Source organism: Vulpes vulpes, chromosome 5, assembly GCF_048418805.1.
Source record: "Vulpes vulpes isolate BD-2025 chromosome 5, VulVul3, whole genome shotgun sequence".
NCBI classification, from domain to species: Eukaryota; Metazoa; Chordata; class Mammalia; order Carnivora; family Canidae; genus Vulpes; species Vulpes vulpes.
In genome coordinates, this window is record NC_132784.1 from 33,473,328 (window position 1) to 33,493,617 (window position 20,290).

The window sequence follows — 20,290 nt, forward strand, 5'->3', positions numbered from 1 at the left end:
TAGGGAGTCAAAGTAAAGTTTTCTGATGTTCAGGATGCATGCAGATATTCCTGGGACCACTCTGCTAGGCTTACAGCACAGTGGGTGCTGGGTACATCAGGGACTTGGTCCCTGTAAGGGACAGTTAACATTAGTTTGTCCCAGGGACCCAGACTATAATCCACATCTAGGCAACCATTTTAGCAAAGCTAAGAATAGCACCAATCTGCATGGCATTAAGAATGGAAAGTTCTGGGCATTCTCTCTGCCTGCGTCTTTGCCTCTCTCTCTCTCTCTCTCTCTCTCTCTCTCTGTATCTCTCATGAATAAATAAATAAAATATTAAAAAAAAAAAAAAAAAAAAGAAAGTTCTGGGCAGCCCCGGGTGGCTCAGCCGTTTAGTGCCACCTTCAGTCCAGGGCGTGATCATGGAGACCCGGGATTGAGTCCCACATCAGGCTCCCTGCATGGAGCCTGCTTCTCTCTCTGCCTGTGTCTCTGTCTGTGTGTGTGTGTGTGTGTGTGTCTCATAAATACATAAAATCTTTAAAAACAAAACAAAATAGATAACTATAACTTCACCTCAAAAACAAAACTGTCTCTGTCTCTCTCTCTCTGTGTGTGTCTCTCATAAATAAATACATAAAATCTTTAAAAACAAAACAAAATAAAAAGATAACTGTAACTTCATCTCAACTATTAGTACTACTATAAAATTACTATTATTTTTTTAAAAAGGTCAATTTTTCTCATTATGAAAGTCTGTGAAAATTTAATGTATATGATGACAAAATTAACACTGCTCCCAGAAACTTACCTTAAATACGGCGTCTGTGCAGGCGCTGTTGTCACGGAAGAGTTGACATTTGGAGGCAGAGATCTCAGTGGACCAATCTGATCTGGTCCGAGGCTGTAGCTTTGGGCAACAGTGACTTGGTGAATGCCTTGACCCATATAGTTTCCACCATGTGACGGAACTGGGTATGTCTATTAACCAAAGAGAAAAAACTGACTCACTGATTTCCCAAACATCTATTTAACAACATAGCTAATACTTTAAAAGACTTAAATGAAATAAAACGGTATAGTTCTCTGGGCAGCAATCTGGTTCTACCAATCTATCTACCCTAGTACAAAAAGGGGAGAACTGCCAAATCACAGTGCCAAATCTATGGAAATTTATGATTTACTTGATTGTTCTTTTATTTTGCAAGAGGCTGAAAGGAAAGGAGGTGGCATATTTTTAAGCAGCAGGCTGGAACCCATCCAGGTTGCCTATTACTCAGTACCGTGCCTGGCCGCAGAGCCACAGGAAACTACCCGCCGTCGCGAAGGGCGGCCCATCACCACTTCAAGTCACCATCTCAATGACGACCTTCTTAACCCCTATCCCAGGATGACTTATTCAACTCCTTCCTAAGAATGACACTTGGAAGAATCAGGGCAGGCTGCAGACCCTCTCTGGCAACATCTCCTTTATCTTCTGCCTTTACAACAAATAGGACAAAAGTAAAGAAGATTTTTAGGTAAAAGGAATGTATCCTCAGGAAATAGCAAAATGGTCTCAGTTTCTTTGGTATTTTATGTGCCTTACCTAATGTTCAAAGTAGCGTCTCCTTTAAGGACAAGATCTACCGTTTGCCTACCAAATACAGCCCTCAACACAATGCACATACTTAAAATCTATCATACAGTAACTATCATCACGCTAGTTTTAAACAAAACTATTTGTAAAGCAAAGAACATGGACATGAAGATTTAGCATGCTGGAAGTGCCAAATCGACTTTAATGCAACTGCCATCACATCGACTCCTTGGCCTACACGTACCAACCCACTGCCAACCAGCTGAGCCTGGGAAGGGACCGCTTCTACAATGCAGGGCTCCTGAGTGGCCTTTGCAGATCCAATTCATGGTGTGTTATTCCCAACTTTTTTAGCACAGAATTTTTTTTTCTAATTAGAATAGGATGAATATTTTAAATGCAGTTATGCATGAATAGTATACAGAAGCTATGTGAAGAGTCAGACAGAAAGCTAACTTTTTTAAAACCTGAGTTGTGCTTAGCAGAACACAGTCTGAAAATACACAACACAAAACACAAAAACCTTACAAAGGAATGACAAATAACCCTTTAGAAACACACAAAGAAGCACATATAACATATTTCTTTCAGATAATGGTGGAGACACTTCTATTTTGTTCCCCTTTCACAGTAGGAGCAAACATTCATTGAAAACAGAAGCAATACTGAATAAACTCTGTCTTCTGCACCCAGAAATCCTTTTTACCCTTGAATGTAAGGATTCTTTTCACCACTTTCAAAAGTTCGAGACATGGCATATTTGATAAATGCATCTTGTCTGATGTGACAGTTACCATAGAAACTCTTCTTTTTACTTAACAATTATGTCGTGTCAAGTTATCTAGATTATACACCCACATTCTATCTTTTCTCCTTGGTGTCTCCTTCACACACACTCCTTTACATAGCAGTTCTCATAAATTAACATGAATTTTGTTCATCCAAATTCATTCTGGATTCAGCTGCTAACTGGTTGAAAAGGCTTCAGAATACTGGATGGTGATAAACATAAGTATTCACTTCAGCAGGAAGCACAGACTAGGTGTAAAGCTCCGGGAAAAGAGGCTCTTCATGAATGGCTTATGGACCCGGCACCGACGGGCCTGCATCGTATCCTTGTTGTGCATGAATGTTTAACAATTTAAGTTATGCATCAAAGAAAAAATATAAAGCATGATCTGAGGACAAAAGACGTTCATTAACTAGTAAGCCTCTTGCTCATCATGGAGTCAAAGAAATCTTTTTTTTTTTTTAATTTTTTTTTTATTTATTTATGATAGTCACAGAGAGAGAGAGAGAGAGAGAGAGAGAGAGAGAGGCAGAGACACAGGCAGAGGGAGAAGCAGGCTCCATGCACCGGGAGCCTGATGTGGGATTCGATCCCGGGTCTCCAGGATCGCGCCCTGGGCCAAAGGCAGGCGCCAAACCGCTGCGCCACCCAGGGATCCCGAGTCAAAAAAATCTTGACAGAAATTTTAAATGTTAAATCATGCTTGTTGAGCAACAGAAACAGCATCAGTACCTCATTTAGAGGACTTCTGATATGTCAGGCTCTGTCCTAAAAGGACTTGAACATTTTTATATTTACAAAAGCAAATGACGAGCCAGAACTCCCACCGTATATTTGATGGTCTCTTTGTTCATGTTAAAAATGAAGTAAAATTATTTATAAACTATCAGTATCTAATTTGTCCTGGTGAATGCTTATTAGTTAGCCCATACTTCTTGGACTATCAAAGATGAATTTTATGACTTTACTCATGGACCACAGAAATTTTAATACTAAGCTTTAAAACTTTTTTTTTTTAATTTAAAAACTTTTTTCTAATTTTGAAAAATGTTTTCTTTTTTTTTTTTTTTTTTTAATGTTTTCAAAAACAGACTCACCTGCATTGGAACCCCAGCTGATGATGGTGGGTAATGTGCCGGAGGATGGAGCTTTGTATAGACTGGATATACTGGTGCTTCATTCACCAACCTGTTATATAGTTCCAGGGCTTCTAAGACTTTTACATTCAATTCAGACAATTCTGAATGCTTCCTGATATAAAAGAAAAGCACTTTAATATTCTTCAATGCTTTTAAGCATGTATTTAGGAACATAAATTACTTTTTAAATTTAGCACATTTTCCATTCATATTTTAAAAGGTTCTTTATACACAATGAAAGAATATTCACCATGGGAAAATGAGAGGAGGAATTCTTTAATTCTCGTAATAACTAGGCTGATAGAACTTCATAACATTAGGGAAAGTCCCTTCCACATCTCATAAAAATGCAATCAATTCATAATTTTGGTACTAGGACAATTCTGTTCCACATGTTATAGGTTTCCGTTGAAAACTCAATTACAAAAGCAAAATAATTTCTCAATTTTGGAAGAGCCCAAGCCTTAATTAAAATCTAAGTGGAAGAAAGTACTCAGGCAAGATCCAAAGCCTGTTTCAAAACACAACAGGACTGAAATAAGAACACAAACAAAATCACACATTTTCATTTGCTTATATACATTAAAGAAGCAAATGGGAAAAATCTAGTAATTATCCTTGAAAATGCAAATAAAAACAGTGTGTATAATAAACTAATTCCTACTGTCTTATTTGTTGGTTTCTTTTGAGAAGGTGAGTGAAATCAGGTATTTGTTTTGTAAATAACAAATCCAAATAAGAGCATTTTCAAATTTGCCCAAGGAACTCCAGAGCAAACCCTTCTAACTTGGTACAAGTTTGTGTGTTCCCCTGGAGAGTAATAAAGAACTCTCATGACAACTGACAAGTTCATATATGAGTTAAATAGCCACCTCATGTTGTACCCACAGCCTGTTTATTAAATGTAGCTCTTTTTATACACATATGGAGAGGCTTAAAAGACAAGCAGCAGAGGCAGACGACCAGACACAGGACTACCAAATAAACGACCTGGACTGAGTCCTATCAAGACTTGTTACCTCTCCTCTATTACAATGTTATGTCTGAAACAATAAGCTGCTATTTCCTCTCTTGCACGTACGACTCTATAAAGCAGGTCAAACTCTGTTTTCAGAATATCATTTGTAAACCACACAGAAAGCTTCAGAAATTAGTATCCATGATAACCAATGTGTGACTAAGAATTAACCATAGGTATTTGGTCCACATAACCCAGTATAATGTTGAAACACCATGGGAACACAGAAATTACCTTCAAGGATTTAAGACATAACCCCAAAACAATTAAAAAATTTTACTGAATTGTGCCCAAACACTATACTAGCACAAAGAAAATGGAGAAGGGGTAGCACTCTCCTTCAAAGAGACTGCAATCTAATAGGGAGACAAATCTAAGCACAAGGAAAACAGCAAATGATATGAAGTGGCATAAAACTGAATCCAAAATTATGTGAAATAGGTGAGAAAAGAAGAGTTTAGAAAAGGAGACTAATTTGGGTGGTGGTAGACTGAAAAGACTTTATGGACAAGCTGGGACTTAAACTGGCACCTGAGGAAGGATAGATAGGCCCAAGCAAAAAAAGCACGACTAGGTCAGGTCAGTGGGACAGTGTGAATTAAGAGAGGCAAAAGGAGTGAGAAGAATGAAAAGGCAAATCTGATCAAGGTGACAGAAAATGATTTTTGGAGAGCAGTAGCAAGAAGATTAGAATAATCTGAAACAGGGGCACCTGGATGGCTCAGTCGGTTAAGTGTCTGACTCTGGATTTTTGGCTCAGGTCATGATCTCAGGATGGTGAGATCCAGCCTTGCGACAGGCTCATACTGGCATGGAGCCTGCTTAAGATTCTCTCTCTCCCTCTCCCTTGGCCCCTCCCTAAATCACCCTTTCTCTTTAAAAAAAAAAAAAGGAATAACCTGGATGTTAAGTTCAGACCATGGATCTCTGTTCAATAAATCTATCTAAACTTTTTTTGGTCAATTTACATGTTTTTCCAATATAATTTCTTGGTGTGATAAATGCTACAAATGGTCATTCCAAACAATGACGAATAGAAAATAAATTTAAAATTTCCTTTTCTAATAATAATGTTGCCCATATTAGGAAAAACAAATTGATGATGATCCATTCAAGGGAAAAAATGGCATTTCATTAATTTCTGAATGCTTGACAAGGATAAAGAGTCAATAAAAATTTGTTGAAGAACAGCAAGCATTTTCCAGAACAAGAGCTACATCTGCAGTCAGTGGCCATGGAACAGAAAATGCCAGCTGGCCTATTCAGAAACTGAAATTGAAGAGAGAACTGGCTAACAGGTGAGCTGTGACTCAAAAAATTAACTATGAGAAATGTTCATTCTGGTTTTTAGCTGTGCTAAACCTTTTCCTCTGAAGATACTCTTTTTATCAACAAAAATAAGATTATACTGCCATAGCCTCTACTTTTTTATTACACAATATGGCATCTTTCCATGTCAATAGATATTTATCAATGACCATGCTTTTTATTGTAGAATGTATGGATGTGTAATTTTATTTTAAAAATCAATCTCTCACTGAGAGACATTTTAGTTACTTCTACCCATTTTGTTATAAATCCAATTTTGTTGTTATAAATCATACTGTGAAGAATACTCTAAGAGGTAGATCTTTGCGCATATCCTTATATATCTAGACTGGGCCTGAAATTGATGGGCTGAAGGATATGGGCTACTTTTAAGATCCAGAAAGGTTTATAATTGTCCTCCTAGCCACACCTAAGATAATTATGATGTTTCTTTCTAATTGTTTCCAGTTTGATTAGTCACTGGCCATTAACACCCTTGCAGTGAAACCAAAGCTATAGATGCATAATGTAGATATTTAATGCTTTCTCCAAAATAAGAATAAAATATAAGGAATTTATTTAAAAAAATCACATGGAAGAAGATTATAATCTTTAGTGACTAGAAAAATATCTTGCTGCTACACTTCTCTGGTAAAGGCAGATAAGAAGTAAAGCAGTTCCTATTCTTCTTGTGCAGTTTTATAGTTCAATAAATGGAATCTAGAAAGGGATGATGTTGGAACCCTAAAGCCTTATCCTCATCTTCCCTTCACTTCTCCCTCTGACTTCAAACACAAAGCAGAAGAACCAGAAGAGGCAAAAACAAATGAAAAGCTCACAATGTTGAGTCTATCCTTTAGTGCTGCTATTTCTAAGGAAGAGTAAGACTATGTTAGATAAGGAGATTAAAAGGACAAGAGAAATACAGAAACACAAGGAAGAAAAATGAGGAGAGGTATATGTATTCGATTTAGCCTCACAAATATAAGGGAAATTTCATTTGAAAGTTTTACAAATACTACTTCTCATCACATAACAAGACCCCAGTTCTCATTCTGTGTTCTGTTCAGTTGTATTCCTCATTCCTCATTACCCCTCAATTCTAGCCCAAGTAAGCAAATGAAGACTGGCCCCATAAGAGCAAGAGTCCATGATTCTATGTATATTATAATGCTTTGGGGAAAAAAAAAACTGCTACCAAAATAAAAAGTACCAGCTTGCTACTCGTTTGTAAGACTTTTGGAAATTGAGACACAATTTCAACAGATTGAACAGTTCCACAAAACTCCTTAGTTTAGTTTTGCCAAAAAAACAAGTAATGATAAGAAAACGATAGTTGGGGGCTTGAGTGGCTCAGTTGGTTAAGCATCCGACTCTTGGTTTGGGCTCAGATCATGATCCTGAAGCCATGAGATCAAGCCCCACATCAGGCTCTGTGCTCAGAGCCTGTCCCTCCAGCTCATGTGCTCTCCCTCTGTCTCTCTCAAATAAAAGAAAGAAAACTATACTTGTTATTCTCTGCACAAAGAATCTCACCTATCAATCTCTTCAAGCTTTTCATCTATCATTGGACCCATTTGTTGGCAGATATCTGTAAATATAAAAATACTTTTGAATCTTGAAACTTAAACCAGTTTAAATCAATTTCAACAATTTTTAAGAACAGCAATATACAATACCATGCATAATACAAAGAAAATGATGTTTATGCTAGAGAAAGGACTATAAAAGACCTAATTTTAATGCTATTCAGCACGAATATTATCTGTGACCAAAGGCAAAATCAAAAGAGAAATTCCACCATGTTCTCTGAAGTCCTAAGTTTATAACTCTGAAATATGGAGTTATCTCAAAAATCTAGAAAACTATTATCTAAATGAACTTGAGTCACAGTGTATAAAATATATCATTATGTAGATTATATATGAACTTTTTTGTATATTTTTTTATTGGAGCTCGATTTGCCAACATCTAGTATCACACCCAGTGGCCATCCCCCATTAGGTGCCCCCCTCGGTGCCCGTCACCCAGTCACCCCGTCCCCCCACCCACCTCCCCTTCCACTACCCCTTGTTCGTTTCCCAGAGTTAGGTGTCTCTCATATGAACATTTTTCAAGTATTTAAGTCACTTTAAAATTAAGTATTTTGTGTATTTCCAAATGTAAGCACTGATAAAATAGTGTAGTATCCTAATATTCATAACCAGAGTTTCTTCTATAAAAAGATTTAAGAGGGATCCCTGGGTGGCGCAGCGGTTTGGCGCCTGCCTTTGGCCCAGGGCACGATCCTGGAGACCCGGGATTGAGTCCCATGTCGGGCTCCCAGTGCATGGAGCCTGCTTCTCCCTCTGCCTGTGTCTCTGCCCCTCTCTCTCTCTCTCTCTCTCTCTCTGTGACTATCATAAATAAATAAATAAATAAAATTAAAAAAAAAAAAAAGATTTAAGAATATTTACCCATTTATCAAAGATTTTTCTCTCAAAGGATTTTTAAAAAGGCATAAAAACATTTTTGTAATCGTTTCCAATTTCTTGGGGATTAAAAAGACCTATCAGCATGCATCAAAGGACAACATTTCAAAGTTAACACAGATCATGTATAATTTTGCCCTTTAAAATCAGATACAGGGATCCCTGGGTGGCGCAGCGGTTTGGCGCCTGCCTTTGGCCCAGGGCGCGATCCTGGAGACCCAGGATCGAATCCCACATCGGGTTCCCAGTGCATGGAGCCTGCTTCTCCCTCTGCCTATGTCTCTGCCTCTCTCTCTCTCTCTCTCTCTGTGACTATCACAAATAAATAAAAAAAATTTAAAAATAAAAATTAAAAAAAAATCAGATACAACGGACTTAGAAGGAAGAATTTCTAACTTTGACTCAATTAATTTAATACGCTCTTACTCTTTATCCTGCCCCTTTTGGACTGCAAATCTCTTCAGCCAGTATCACCAGTGAGCTTACAGAAAAATACAGACTTCCTTCTTAACCAAAACAGGCAGGTTGATAACAACACCTTCCAAGGTAGACATTTACTACTTTATTATACTCGTCTACTTCCCAGCAGAGATCTCCAATTTCTAGAAGCAAAACGCAAGGAAGAAGACATCCGGGACACCACCAGTAGCTAAATACTCAATGGCATTAAATACCTTCTAAATCCAAGAGATCTTGGGAGTCTGGTTTCGCATCTGTTGGATCTATACTCTGGAGTACCTGCAGGGCTCTATCCATCTTATCCTAAAAAAATAAACGGACACTTAGAAACTCAAGAGCTTTCATTTCAATGAACATAAAAATTACTCTTTGCAAGAAGCACTCTCAAGGATAATGGATCTTAAAAGTGTTGACAGTTTAACTATTAAACAAGAGAAAGACTCTACCTACCTCATCTATATACACAGGCTCAGGCTCTGATTTCTTAATTTCCTCCTCCTCCTCCTCAGTTACATCTAACTTGTCCACAGCTGCTATGGAAACAAAGTAAGCTTTAAGTTCCTCAGCATTTACTTTGGTATTTTAATCACTGATATGTAAGTAGCCTGTGATTATCCGTAAGAAGACAAAGGAAACTCTTTAGTCATCACATTCCATAATCAACATGTTATTACTAGGTTCGTTCACTCACACCACAAACATTTATTAGCCCTTACTGTGTGCCAGGCGTTGTTCTAGGCATTGGAAATACGTCAGTCAACAGAGCAGACCACAATCTCTGCCCTGATGGAACTTACCATCTGTGGAACAAGCAAGCAGTATTATGGGAACTGCTATTAAAGGCATTTTCTGAAAAACTTAGTGTTACCACTTGGATGGATACACAAGAGTAGCATGTAATCCAACCAGCCACTTTCAGAGTTAATATACGAGCTCCTTCTACACTGGCCCTGCTATAAAAATGTATTTCCTATATAAACCAAAAAACAATCAATATCATCTTCACAATGACAAAAAAAATTACTCAATCTCAACCTAATTTTGATAATAGACTTAAAGCAACAGAAAACAAACAAGCTTCTCCTTCATAAAGAGAAGGTTGAAAGACAATTCCTATACATATCCAGAGAGCTATTTAAATCTTCACTGGAGTGTTGCTATAATGTACTATACTTTAATCAAGTAAATTTTGATAAAAATAAAATTACAATAAAAATCTACCTTGCTTCTAATCCAAAAATCTGTTTGCCTTGTAGGCCATGTTAGAGCCTTGAATGAAGACACTGTATCACATCTAAAGAGTAATGTTTCCAATAAAATGTACACCCCTCAAGAAGAAAAATCTCTATTTAACCAAAGGATTTTTACATCCCAACAGTTAGCCACTTAATTTAAATACCTGGCTTTCAAATAGGTAAGGTATTAAGGAGCAAAGCTCAACATAACATGAGGATATACTGAGAAGCCAGAATATTGTCTACTTTTTAAAACCACAGCTCAATCTCTCCAGCCTGTGCCAGGGTGAAATTTCTACATAGGATCCCCTGAGCATGGTCTTACAGAGATATTAAAAACAGCATCTCCAATTTTCACAACTACTTAGAGAGTCAGGCTAAAAGAATAAAAAATGTAACTACTGGCAAAGTACTCTGTCTTTAAATAAGTCTTTACATCTCTTGAGTTTACTTTAACTGAATGCCATCACCCCACTCATACAATGACGGCATTACACACAATGCACAGAGCTTTCATAATTTAAGTTTATTCTCTAAAACTGATAATACAGACTAGCACCTGCATGTGAGTCAGTATAAATACACCTAGGAGCAGACTGGCTGACTTTAGAATCCCTGGGTGGCGCAGTGGTTCGGCGCTTGCCTTTGGTCCAGGGCGCGATCCTGGAGACCCAGGATCGAATCCCACATCAGGCTCCTGGCGCATGGAGCCTGCTTCTCCCTCTGCCTATGTCTCTGCCTCTCTCTCTCTCTGTGACTATCATAAATAAATAATAAAAATAAAAAATAAAAATAAAAAAGTATAGAATCATGGCTCTATCACCTACTAGCCACATAAACCCTCAGCCTCAGTTTCCTTATCTGTAAAATGGGATAACAAAAGTACCTATCTCACAGAGTTGTGAGGATCAAATGAAATAGTGCAAGCTAAGGATGTTGTACAATACCTGATAAAAGAGTACTCAAACACCACCAAGCTACATTATTTCTGATCTTGAGCATCGTAATACTATTAGCTGTTCTTTACACTCAGCAACCCCCACCTTTCTGCCTGCATAACAAATGGAAGCTTCCTCTGCATGGTTGACAGCAGATGTGAAATAGGAAACCACTGTCTTAATTAGACTGCTTTATTATTGCTTCAAGTTCCCCAGAATCAGATCAAGGTGAGGAAAAATCTAAAATTTGGGAGTACTCCTAACCCTTGTAATCACACTTGGCACTTGTCACCAGCCCCCACCTGCCACCTACTCCCTTCGATACTGTGGTTCAGTGATGAATAAAACCAATATTCTTTATACTGAACAGACACAAATTAAATCATAATTAAGTATCTGCCTGGTCATTACAGACCAACAAAAGATTGTTTTATGCCTTATGTGAATTATGTACATTAATTCTCAAAGAATTTAAAATAAAATGATAAAAAAATTATTGGAATTGACCTGGAATAAGTTAACCCCTTAATTTGGTAAGAAGTTAAACTATACTGTCTACAAATAATTTAAAACAGAGTTAAATGCCAATCTACTTTATATTCAAAACTGAACCAGGGCACCTGACCGGCTCAGTCGGTAGAACACATGACTCGTGATCTCAGGGTCATGAGTCTGAGACCCATGCTGGGCGTAGAAATTACTTTAAAAACAACATCAAGGGCAGCCCCGGTGGCAGAGCAATTTAGCGCCGCCTGCAGCCCAGGGCGTGATCCTGGAGACCTGGGATAGAGTCCCACGTCGGGCTCCCTGCATGGGGCCTGCTTCTCCCTCTGCCTGTGTCTCTGCCTGTGTCTCTGCCTCTCTCTCTGTCTCTATGAATGAATAAATAAAATCTTTAAAAAATAATAAAAAATAAAAAATAAATAAAAACAACATCAAAAACAAAACTGAATAAAATTCAAGTGTAAAAAACATTTTTTTAAAAAGATTTTATTTATTTATGAGAGACAGAGAGAGAGAGGCAGAGACACAGGCAGGGGGAGAAGCCCTGCTCCTGACCCTGCTCTCCCTCCGGACAGGAGCCCGATGTCGGACTCGATCCCGGAACCCCGGGGTTATGCCCTGAGCCAAAGGCAGATATTCAACCGCTGAGTCCCCCAGGCGGCCCTGTAAAAAACTTTAATAGATTTAATCTTCTCTAAAATTTAACTTACCTGCCTCAGACTCTATGTTTAAATTAGTTGTTACAAAATTAGATGGGAAGAGTCCTATTCCTCTGTGATTTTCTCCTTTCCACCAATTGGCATCACTGAAAATACAGTACAAAAATGTCATTTGTTCCTCTACATTTTAGTACATTAACGGGAAGAGGAATTAAAATAAAAATTAAATTTAGCCTACTCTGAAAATAATAGTTCATATCCAACTGTACTTAAAAGCAGTTCTTAAACTTAATGAAAGATACAGAAAAGCATAAATAAAGTCAACATCCACATTCCCATATTTAAATGTAGAACCAATTAACAAGCAGTCATATCTGACTTTTACTTATTTATTTGACAGAGAGAGAGAAAGAGAGGGAGAGAGAGCACAAACATGGGGAGTGGCAGGCAGAGGGAGAGGGAGAAGCAGACTCCTTGCTGAGCAGAGAGCACGACATGGGGCTCAATCCCAGGACCTTGGGATCAAGCCCCGAGCTGAAGGTAAACGCTTAACTGATTGAGCCACTCAGGTGCCCCTTGATGCTGGGCTTAAAAAAGAAAATTATAGGCAACGATGAAGTCCCCTTTACCAAAACCCAAGTTTGAATCCTACATCCAAACCTACACATACAGTTGGTACGAACCCTTCCTGCAAGTATAGTTTTTATTTGTTTACATATACCTATAGCAAAGTCTACAGATACAGTAATCATTATAGACTTTTACATTTTATATGTTAATACTTTCATATCTTGTTTATCCCTTTTAAAGGATCCCATTATCCAAATACAGCATATGTGATTTATCCATCCCCAGATGGATGAACACTTAAATATTTCCAGTCTTTTACCTTACATAGATTGGGGTAATGGTCATTCTCAATTCTAGGGTAGACAAGCAACAATTCTTTAGGCTTATTCACAGACATGGACTTGCTGGGCCTCAGGATACAAATATTTTCCATTTTATCAACTATTGCCAAGTAGTCTCTTAAGAGGTCGTGACGATGCACCATCCTCCTGTCCTCAGCAGCACGTGAAAAGGTCATTTTCCCTCACACGTGTTAACTGTCCACGCAGCACTTGATGTCAGACAGGAGAGAAATCCTATCTCAGGGCTCTGTTCATTTGTGCTTCCCGAGCATCCACAGGTTTTGCTGGCCATTCAGACGGCCTCTTCTGTTAACTGCTTATTCATGTTTTCTGTTCATTTTTCTTTTTCCATTGGGCTATTTATCTCTTTTCATGGATCTGTAGGAGTTCTTTATATATCCTGGACAGCAACTGTTTGTCTGAATTATGCAAATACCTTCTCTCAAACTGTCACTTGTCTTTTAACATATGTTTACGGTTTCTTTTACTGCATAGTGTTTTTTGTTCCATGTAATCAAATTTAGCAATCTTTTATGGTTTATAGTTACCTTAAAAGAAATCTTTCTCTATCCTTGAACTCCCAAATCTGTTTTCCAATACATTTAATAGTTTTAGGTTTTCTTTCTTATCTTTCCATGTTAACGTCTTTTTTTTTTTTTAAGATTTATTTATTTGGAGGAGAGAGAGAAAGCATGTGTGTGTGAGCAGAGGGAGGGGCAAAGGGAGAGGTGGAATCTCAAGTGGACTCCGAGCTGAGTGTGGAGCTCAACATGGGGCTTGATCTCATGATCCTGAGATCACTAGCTAAGCAGAAACCAAGAGGTGGAGGCTTAAGCAACTGAGCCACCCAGGTGTCCCACCCCATGTTTAAGTCTTTAATTCATCTCGAATGAAACCATATGTATGTGAACCTGAATCAAAATTTTATTAGTACTGTATAAAGAGGCAGTCATTTCAGCAAAAATTTATTGAATAATACATCATTTTTTCTACTGATTTACGATATCCTATCTTTCAAGCAGCAGGCTGCTATCTGTTCATGAGCAGATGGATCTAGATTCCATTCTGTTGAACAGTCCATATATTTATTTACTACAGCTTGTTAATATGCCTTGATACTTGGCAGGGAAAAGTACCCTCTCTTGCATACCTGCATATTTCCATATTAATGTTAAAATTAAAGTGCTTTCAAGTTCTCTGAAAAAAAGTCCTGTTGGGATTTTAATTAGAAGTACACTGAATTTATGCATTAATATGGGGAAAATGAAATCTTTACAACATTAAAGTTTTCTTTACCATGAACGTGGTATCTCTGTGTATAATTATATAAATAAACATATCGTAGGGGAGCCTGGGTGGCACAGCTGGTTGAGCATCTGACTCTTGGTTTCAGCTCAAGGTCCTGGTCATGATCTCAGGGTCTTGGGATGGAGCCCTGCATCGGGCTCCATGCTCAGCACAGAGTCCACTTGGCCTTCTCTCTCCCTCTCTGTCTACCCCTCCTGCTCGTGCTCTCTCAAATCAATCAATCAATCTTAAGAAGATAAAATAAACATATTATATATACTTATATTTCTTTATGTCTTTCAAAGAATTTTATGACTTTATCCATTAAGTACTTAAATATATTTATTAGGTTATTTAACTCTAGATCATAAATCATTTATAATCTTCATTGAGTATGGCAATCTTTTACCCACTGATTTTTATGTTTTTAGATGGTATCTAAAAACCCTGATGAAGTCTTACCAATTTTAGTAGTTTGTCCATTGATTCTGTTGGCCTTTCTATATGGACAACCATATAGAATCTAGAAAATAATTTGGTCTATGCCTTTCCAAAAATTTGACTTATTGAGCATACATTCCTAAAAAATGAAACTGCAGGATGAATGAACTTCTGGGACTCTGAAATGTCATTTCATTTAAAAAGTACCACAAAGATGTGAGCTACATCTCACTCAAATTCTTAAAACTTGAAAATAACTGATATATTGACAATTCTAATATAAAGATATCTAATATGTATCTAATATATTGGGGGCTCAGTTGGTTAAGCAACTACCTCCCACTCAGGGCATGATCTCGGGGTCCTAGGATCAAGCCCTACATTGGGATCCCCCCTCACTCATGTTCTCTTTTGCTAGCTCTGCTCTCACTCTCAAAAATAATCTTAAAAAAATTGTATCTAATATGTCATGTCTGCTGATATATATATAAAGTAAGAAATTCTCTTCCACACATGCTTTTTAAAATTATACTTTCCATTTTAAAAAGGACAGCTGAACTCAGAGGAATTTTTACAAAAAAAAAAAAAAAAAAAAAAACAGAAAACCCAAACCTGTGAAATGGACACGTGTATTCTATTTGAACTTATGAACAATTTTATGTGTAGCCTTCTCTAGTGGCCCTATTAATATAGGATAAATCCCTTCCAGCCACTACTGCAAACTTCCTGATAAAGCATAAAAGTAGGCAAAACAAATGCCATGTCAAAGCATAATGACTCCTTCCTAGCCCTAATCCAGCTCTAAGTACTCTCCACTGACAATCAGTTGATTCTTTGGAATGTTAGTGATACAAAATAATATTTAATTTTAAATTTCTAAATTAAGGTATTTCAGCATTGTAATTTTTTTTTTAATTTTTTTTTAAATTTATTTATAATAGTCACAGAGAGAGAGAGAGAGAGAGAGAGGCAGAGACACAGGCAGAGGGAGAAGCAGGCTCCATGCACCGGAAGCCTGATGTGGGATTCGATCCCGGGTCTCCAGGATCGTGCCCCGGGCCAAAGGCAGGCGCCAAACCGCTGCGCCACCCAGGGATCCCCTCAGCATTGTAATTTTATAAAAACTGTTTGATAATTCAATTTAGAGCTTTTTGTATTAAGCAAAATAAATCACAGCTGAGTGAAAATGATAAAAACAGAAACTTTATTACCAATGAATTGATTATACAGCTAACACTTATGAAAGCCTACCAAAGAGGCAACAAGTGACATCAGATTAAGCAAGAAGTTACAAAGCTAATGGGAGACAGTTTCTGTTCTCAAGAACAAAAATCTAGCATAGTATTTTCAACCATCTTGTACTAACTACGTTACCTTGCTAAAAAGCAAGGATTGTGAGATTTTTCTCCTTCCCCCTTCTTCCTTCCCAAGGAAGTGCTGAACCTCTTCAGAATCAACTCATATAGCAGGAGAGACATATGTAGAGAAGTGACTGCAGTACAGCATGAGAAATGCTATTATGTTCAAGGAGTTACAGCAGCACAGAGAAAGAACTAACTATTGGAAACTAATGGCAGAGAGTAAAGGCTTCTCAGAAGATGTAAAATCTACACAGGTTTGAAGATTAAACAGGCATTTGCTAGGAGGAAAAAGAAATTAGGGATATGGAAATATAAATGACATCTGCTCTGTTGCCATTATGAATAAAAAAGAAAATAAAAATATAAAGAAACAGACAACTTTGCACACTAACAAAAAACTAAGTTATCCTGGCTCATTTGAAGTCTCAAAATAAACAAACACCTGAGTTCTCCTTTAGGCTATTGGCTTCTCAGCTAAAACCACTCACTTGCTGACTTTTGTTTTGCTTTTTAAGATTTACTTATTTATTTGAGAGAGAGAATCCCAAGCAGACTCTCCACTAAGTGTGGAGCCAGGTGCAGGGCTCTATAGCACAACCCACGACCTTAGCCAAATTCACAAGCTGGAGGCTTAACCGACTGAGCCACCCAGGCACTCGTTTGCTGACTTCCGTAATGACAATGGCTAAAGATAACTGATGCCCTATTTATGGATATGATAATCATGTGAAAAAAAACCACAAACATACAAATAGTAAACCTAGAAATCTTGGCAATATTGTAGAGGGTCATTTCCTTAAAATATCTGTTTTTTAATTAAGGGAGCCAATCATCCTAAAGCCTGGGCTCCCTTGCAAATCTTCCTTACAAGTAAAGTTCCTTTCTTTTCTAAACATGTCTGCCTCTTTTGACAGGGGTTTCCAGAAAGAAAGAACCAAATGTACAACGCCACAGAGGGTCTAATCACAACATAGCATTTTTGGAACTTTAGGAATTCTACTTGATTATTTGAAATAGTACGTAACAAACAAGGAATGGTGAGATAAATCTAAAAATGTAGAAAGTTAATAGCTTTTTTCTTTTTTTGGTATATTCTGTTAATAAGAAATGTGCACCTTTTCTATTAGTTCAGTGTTTCTTAAGCCAAAGTCCAAAAATGATGTATCTTCACAGGACTTCAAATTCTATACATGAAAATTTTAACACTGTGCTTTCATTTCCACAGCAATATAAAAACAATGAATATAATCATATTCTGGATCATCTAGATGACCACCTTTTAACTGAAGATTGTCATTTCACTTTAGGAGTCAAGTTTGCATTTATGCTTAAAAATCCTGCCAGTGATACACTATCACCCTGAACGACAACATTTAACCTATGGGTGTGTTAATGGACATGTCTATGGCAAATTTAAGATTGGGGTATCCTACCATTAAAATGACAGCAATCAGCGTACATATTCCATCATATTCATGTTGGATTCTCTTAGAAGTTATATAGAAAAAAATTTCTCAACTTACAGTATTCTCAACTGAAAATAATTTTATATACATCTAAATTATTAAATGACTTTGAGCTTAATTAAACATGTGTAGGGGGGATCCCTGGGTGGCTCAGCGGTTTAGTGCCTGCCTTTGGCCCAGGACGCAATCCTGGAGTCCCGGATCGAGTCCCGCATAGGGCTCCCGGCATGGAGCCTGCTTCTCCCCCTGTCTGTGTCGCTGCCTCTCTCTCTCGCTCTCTCTTTCTATGTCTATCATAATATATAAAGTCTAAAAAAAATAAAATTTAATTTAAAAAAACGTGTGAAAAGACACATGCAGCACAGCAACATAACGACTGTAATAGGAGCATAATGCCACATGAACTCCAAATGATGTCAAGGTATACACTCTATGAAAGACAACAGGTAAAAAAAAGAAAAAGTCAGAGAATTCAGTTAATTACAGCACAGGGTAGTACAGGCCTGTTGATAAGTGATAAAGTACCTGTGTCATTAATCAGTAATCTATTTACCTTGTAAGTAGCAATTTTTCTTAAAAGACTTGCTTATTTGAAAGAGAAAGAGAGCACATACACATGCATTAGTGGGAGGGGCAGAGGGAGAGGAATCTGAAGCATACTGTGCACTAACAATGGATCTTGCCTCAGGACTGGATCTCATGACTCGGAGATCATAACCTGAGCTGAAATCAAGTCAGTTGCTCAACCCACTGCACCACCTAGACACCCCAAATAGCAATTTATTTTAGAATATTTTCTCACTATATAAAATACTCAAAATTTGAATCTTAGAGCAAAAACTACTTATTTTGTAGTTTAGTCTCTATTGTTTTATAAATTCAATATTCTAGTTGAGTAACCTCGTGGCGCAATGGTAGTGCTTCTGACTCCAATATTCTAGTTGTATAAAAGTATGTGAACTATAAACCTAGGTTCTTTTGTAAATATTCTAACTAAAATTACACTAAGAACCCTGACATTTCAGAATGTCAGTGTTCAGAGCCCACGCTATGCCTGCCCCTTAATATTTATTTACTATCTGGACACCTGGGGGCTCAGCGGTTGGGCATCTGCCTCCAGCTCAGGGTGTGACCCTGGGGTCCCAGGATCGAGTCCCACATCGGGCTCCCTGCATGGAGCCTGCTTCTCCGTCTGCCTGTGTCTCTGCCTCTCTCTGTTTGTCTCTCATAAATAAATATTTTTTAAAATTAAAACATTTTTCAAAAATTACTATCATTCAGGGATGTGTTCTACTCTGAATAATTATTTTTAAAAAATTAAAGAAAAAAATGATTATTTTCTTGATTGCCTAAGAGACCTTCTTTTTTCCTATTCTCAATTTCTTGTAAAACTTTCCCTAACCAAAACCAAGGTTCACCTGAAATGAACCCTCACCAATTAAGTCTTCTTTCCCAGATGCTTGCACTTGGTACAAATCTGGTCTCTTCTGGACCCAATATTACCTCTTTCATGGCATTCACAATCTTCATTCCATACAAACATCTATATAGAAATCGTAACCTCCTTTAGTCTAGATTTTGTAAGACAGAACTGTGTTCTCATTCATTTTTTTTATACAAACAGAGCCTATTACATAACGTTTTTCAATAACTACTGTGGGAAAGTAAAGCCATTTTGTGTATCTACTCATTTAAAAATGCACTAGACTAATATATTCTAAGTTATTTATAACAGATACTGAATGCATCTGCAATCTCTGTTCATAGCAACAAGCTGCTAGATGTCACCCTTGCTAAATTTCATCAACTTCTTTAAAAAAGCAAAGTAAAAAACAGAATTAGGCCCAACTGAGACAGATCTATCCTTTTTTTAAAAGTTGAAAATGTAGTTGACATACAATACTATATTAGCTTCCGATGTACAATAGATCTATTCTTTACTATAACTTTAAATGATAGAGAATTTGTGAGGGAGAGTACAGTAGCAGGCTAGAACTAGGGAAGAGCTGAGCACAGCTTTTGGCTGCTTTTATCAAAGATAACATAGCTGGGGTGCCTGGGTGACTTAGCCAGTCAAGCATCAACTTAGTTTCAGCTCAGGTCATGATCCCTGGCTTGTGAACTCAAGCTCTGCATCAGGCTCTGAGCTGGGCATGGAATCTACTTGAGATTCTCTCTCTCCCTCTCCCTCTGCCCTCCTATCCCTCTCTCATCCTCTTCAAAAGAGAGAGAAGGAGAAAGAGAGAGAGAGAATATAGCTGTATTTCTTCCTACAAGCTATTTTGGGTGGGGTTTTTTTTGCCAGTAATTTTGATATACACAAATGGGTAGGAAATATCAGAAAGGGAGACAGAACATGGAAGACTCCCAACTCTGGGAAACGAACTAGGGGTGGTGGAAGGGGAGGAGGGCGGGGGGTGGGGGACTGGTTGGCAGGCACTGAGGGAGGCACTTGACGGGATGAGCACTGGGTATTATTCTGTATGTTGGCAAATTGAACACCAATAAATAAATTTATTATTAAAAAAATTTTTTGATATACACAACTCCCAATGTAATGGATTCAGGTGACTTCACAATTGTGATAAATAACAATATTACTTAATACATCTTTTATCCAAGATATAAAGAATACTACCAAATTTAATAAAATAATAAAAACCTCACATATCTAGTCTTTTATTTAAAAAAAAAATTAAGGTATGAAAAGGCTCCATTATGATTCAAATACACCAAAGT

The 20,290-nt window shown here is 37.5% G+C and overlaps 1 protein-coding gene across 8 annotated transcripts in view; it reads right to left on the reverse strand.

Moving 5' to 3' along the window:
- STAM2 (signal transducing adaptor molecule 2) overlaps positions 1-20,290 on the reverse strand; it is a 45,147-nt gene that overhangs the window by 3,977 nt on the left and 20,880 nt on the right. For 5 of the 8 annotated variants that reach the window (XM_072757811.1, XM_072757809.1, XM_026008034.2 and 2 more), the window contains 6 exons: positions 12,137-12,231; positions 9,200-9,282; positions 8,965-9,052; positions 7,356-7,410; positions 3,452-3,605; positions 797-966 (listed from right to left, as the gene is read on the reverse strand). In XM_072757811.1, the coding sequence (XP_072613912.1) occupies positions 797-966; positions 3,452-3,605; positions 7,356-7,410; positions 8,965-9,052; positions 9,200-9,282; positions 12,137-12,231 (645 nt within the window). The remainder of the gene's footprint in view (positions 1-796; positions 967-3,451; positions 3,606-7,355; positions 7,411-8,964; positions 9,053-9,199; positions 9,283-12,136; positions 12,232-20,290) is intronic. The other 3 variants (XM_072757807.1, XM_026008033.2, XM_072757808.1) reach the window with 1 other exon arrangement.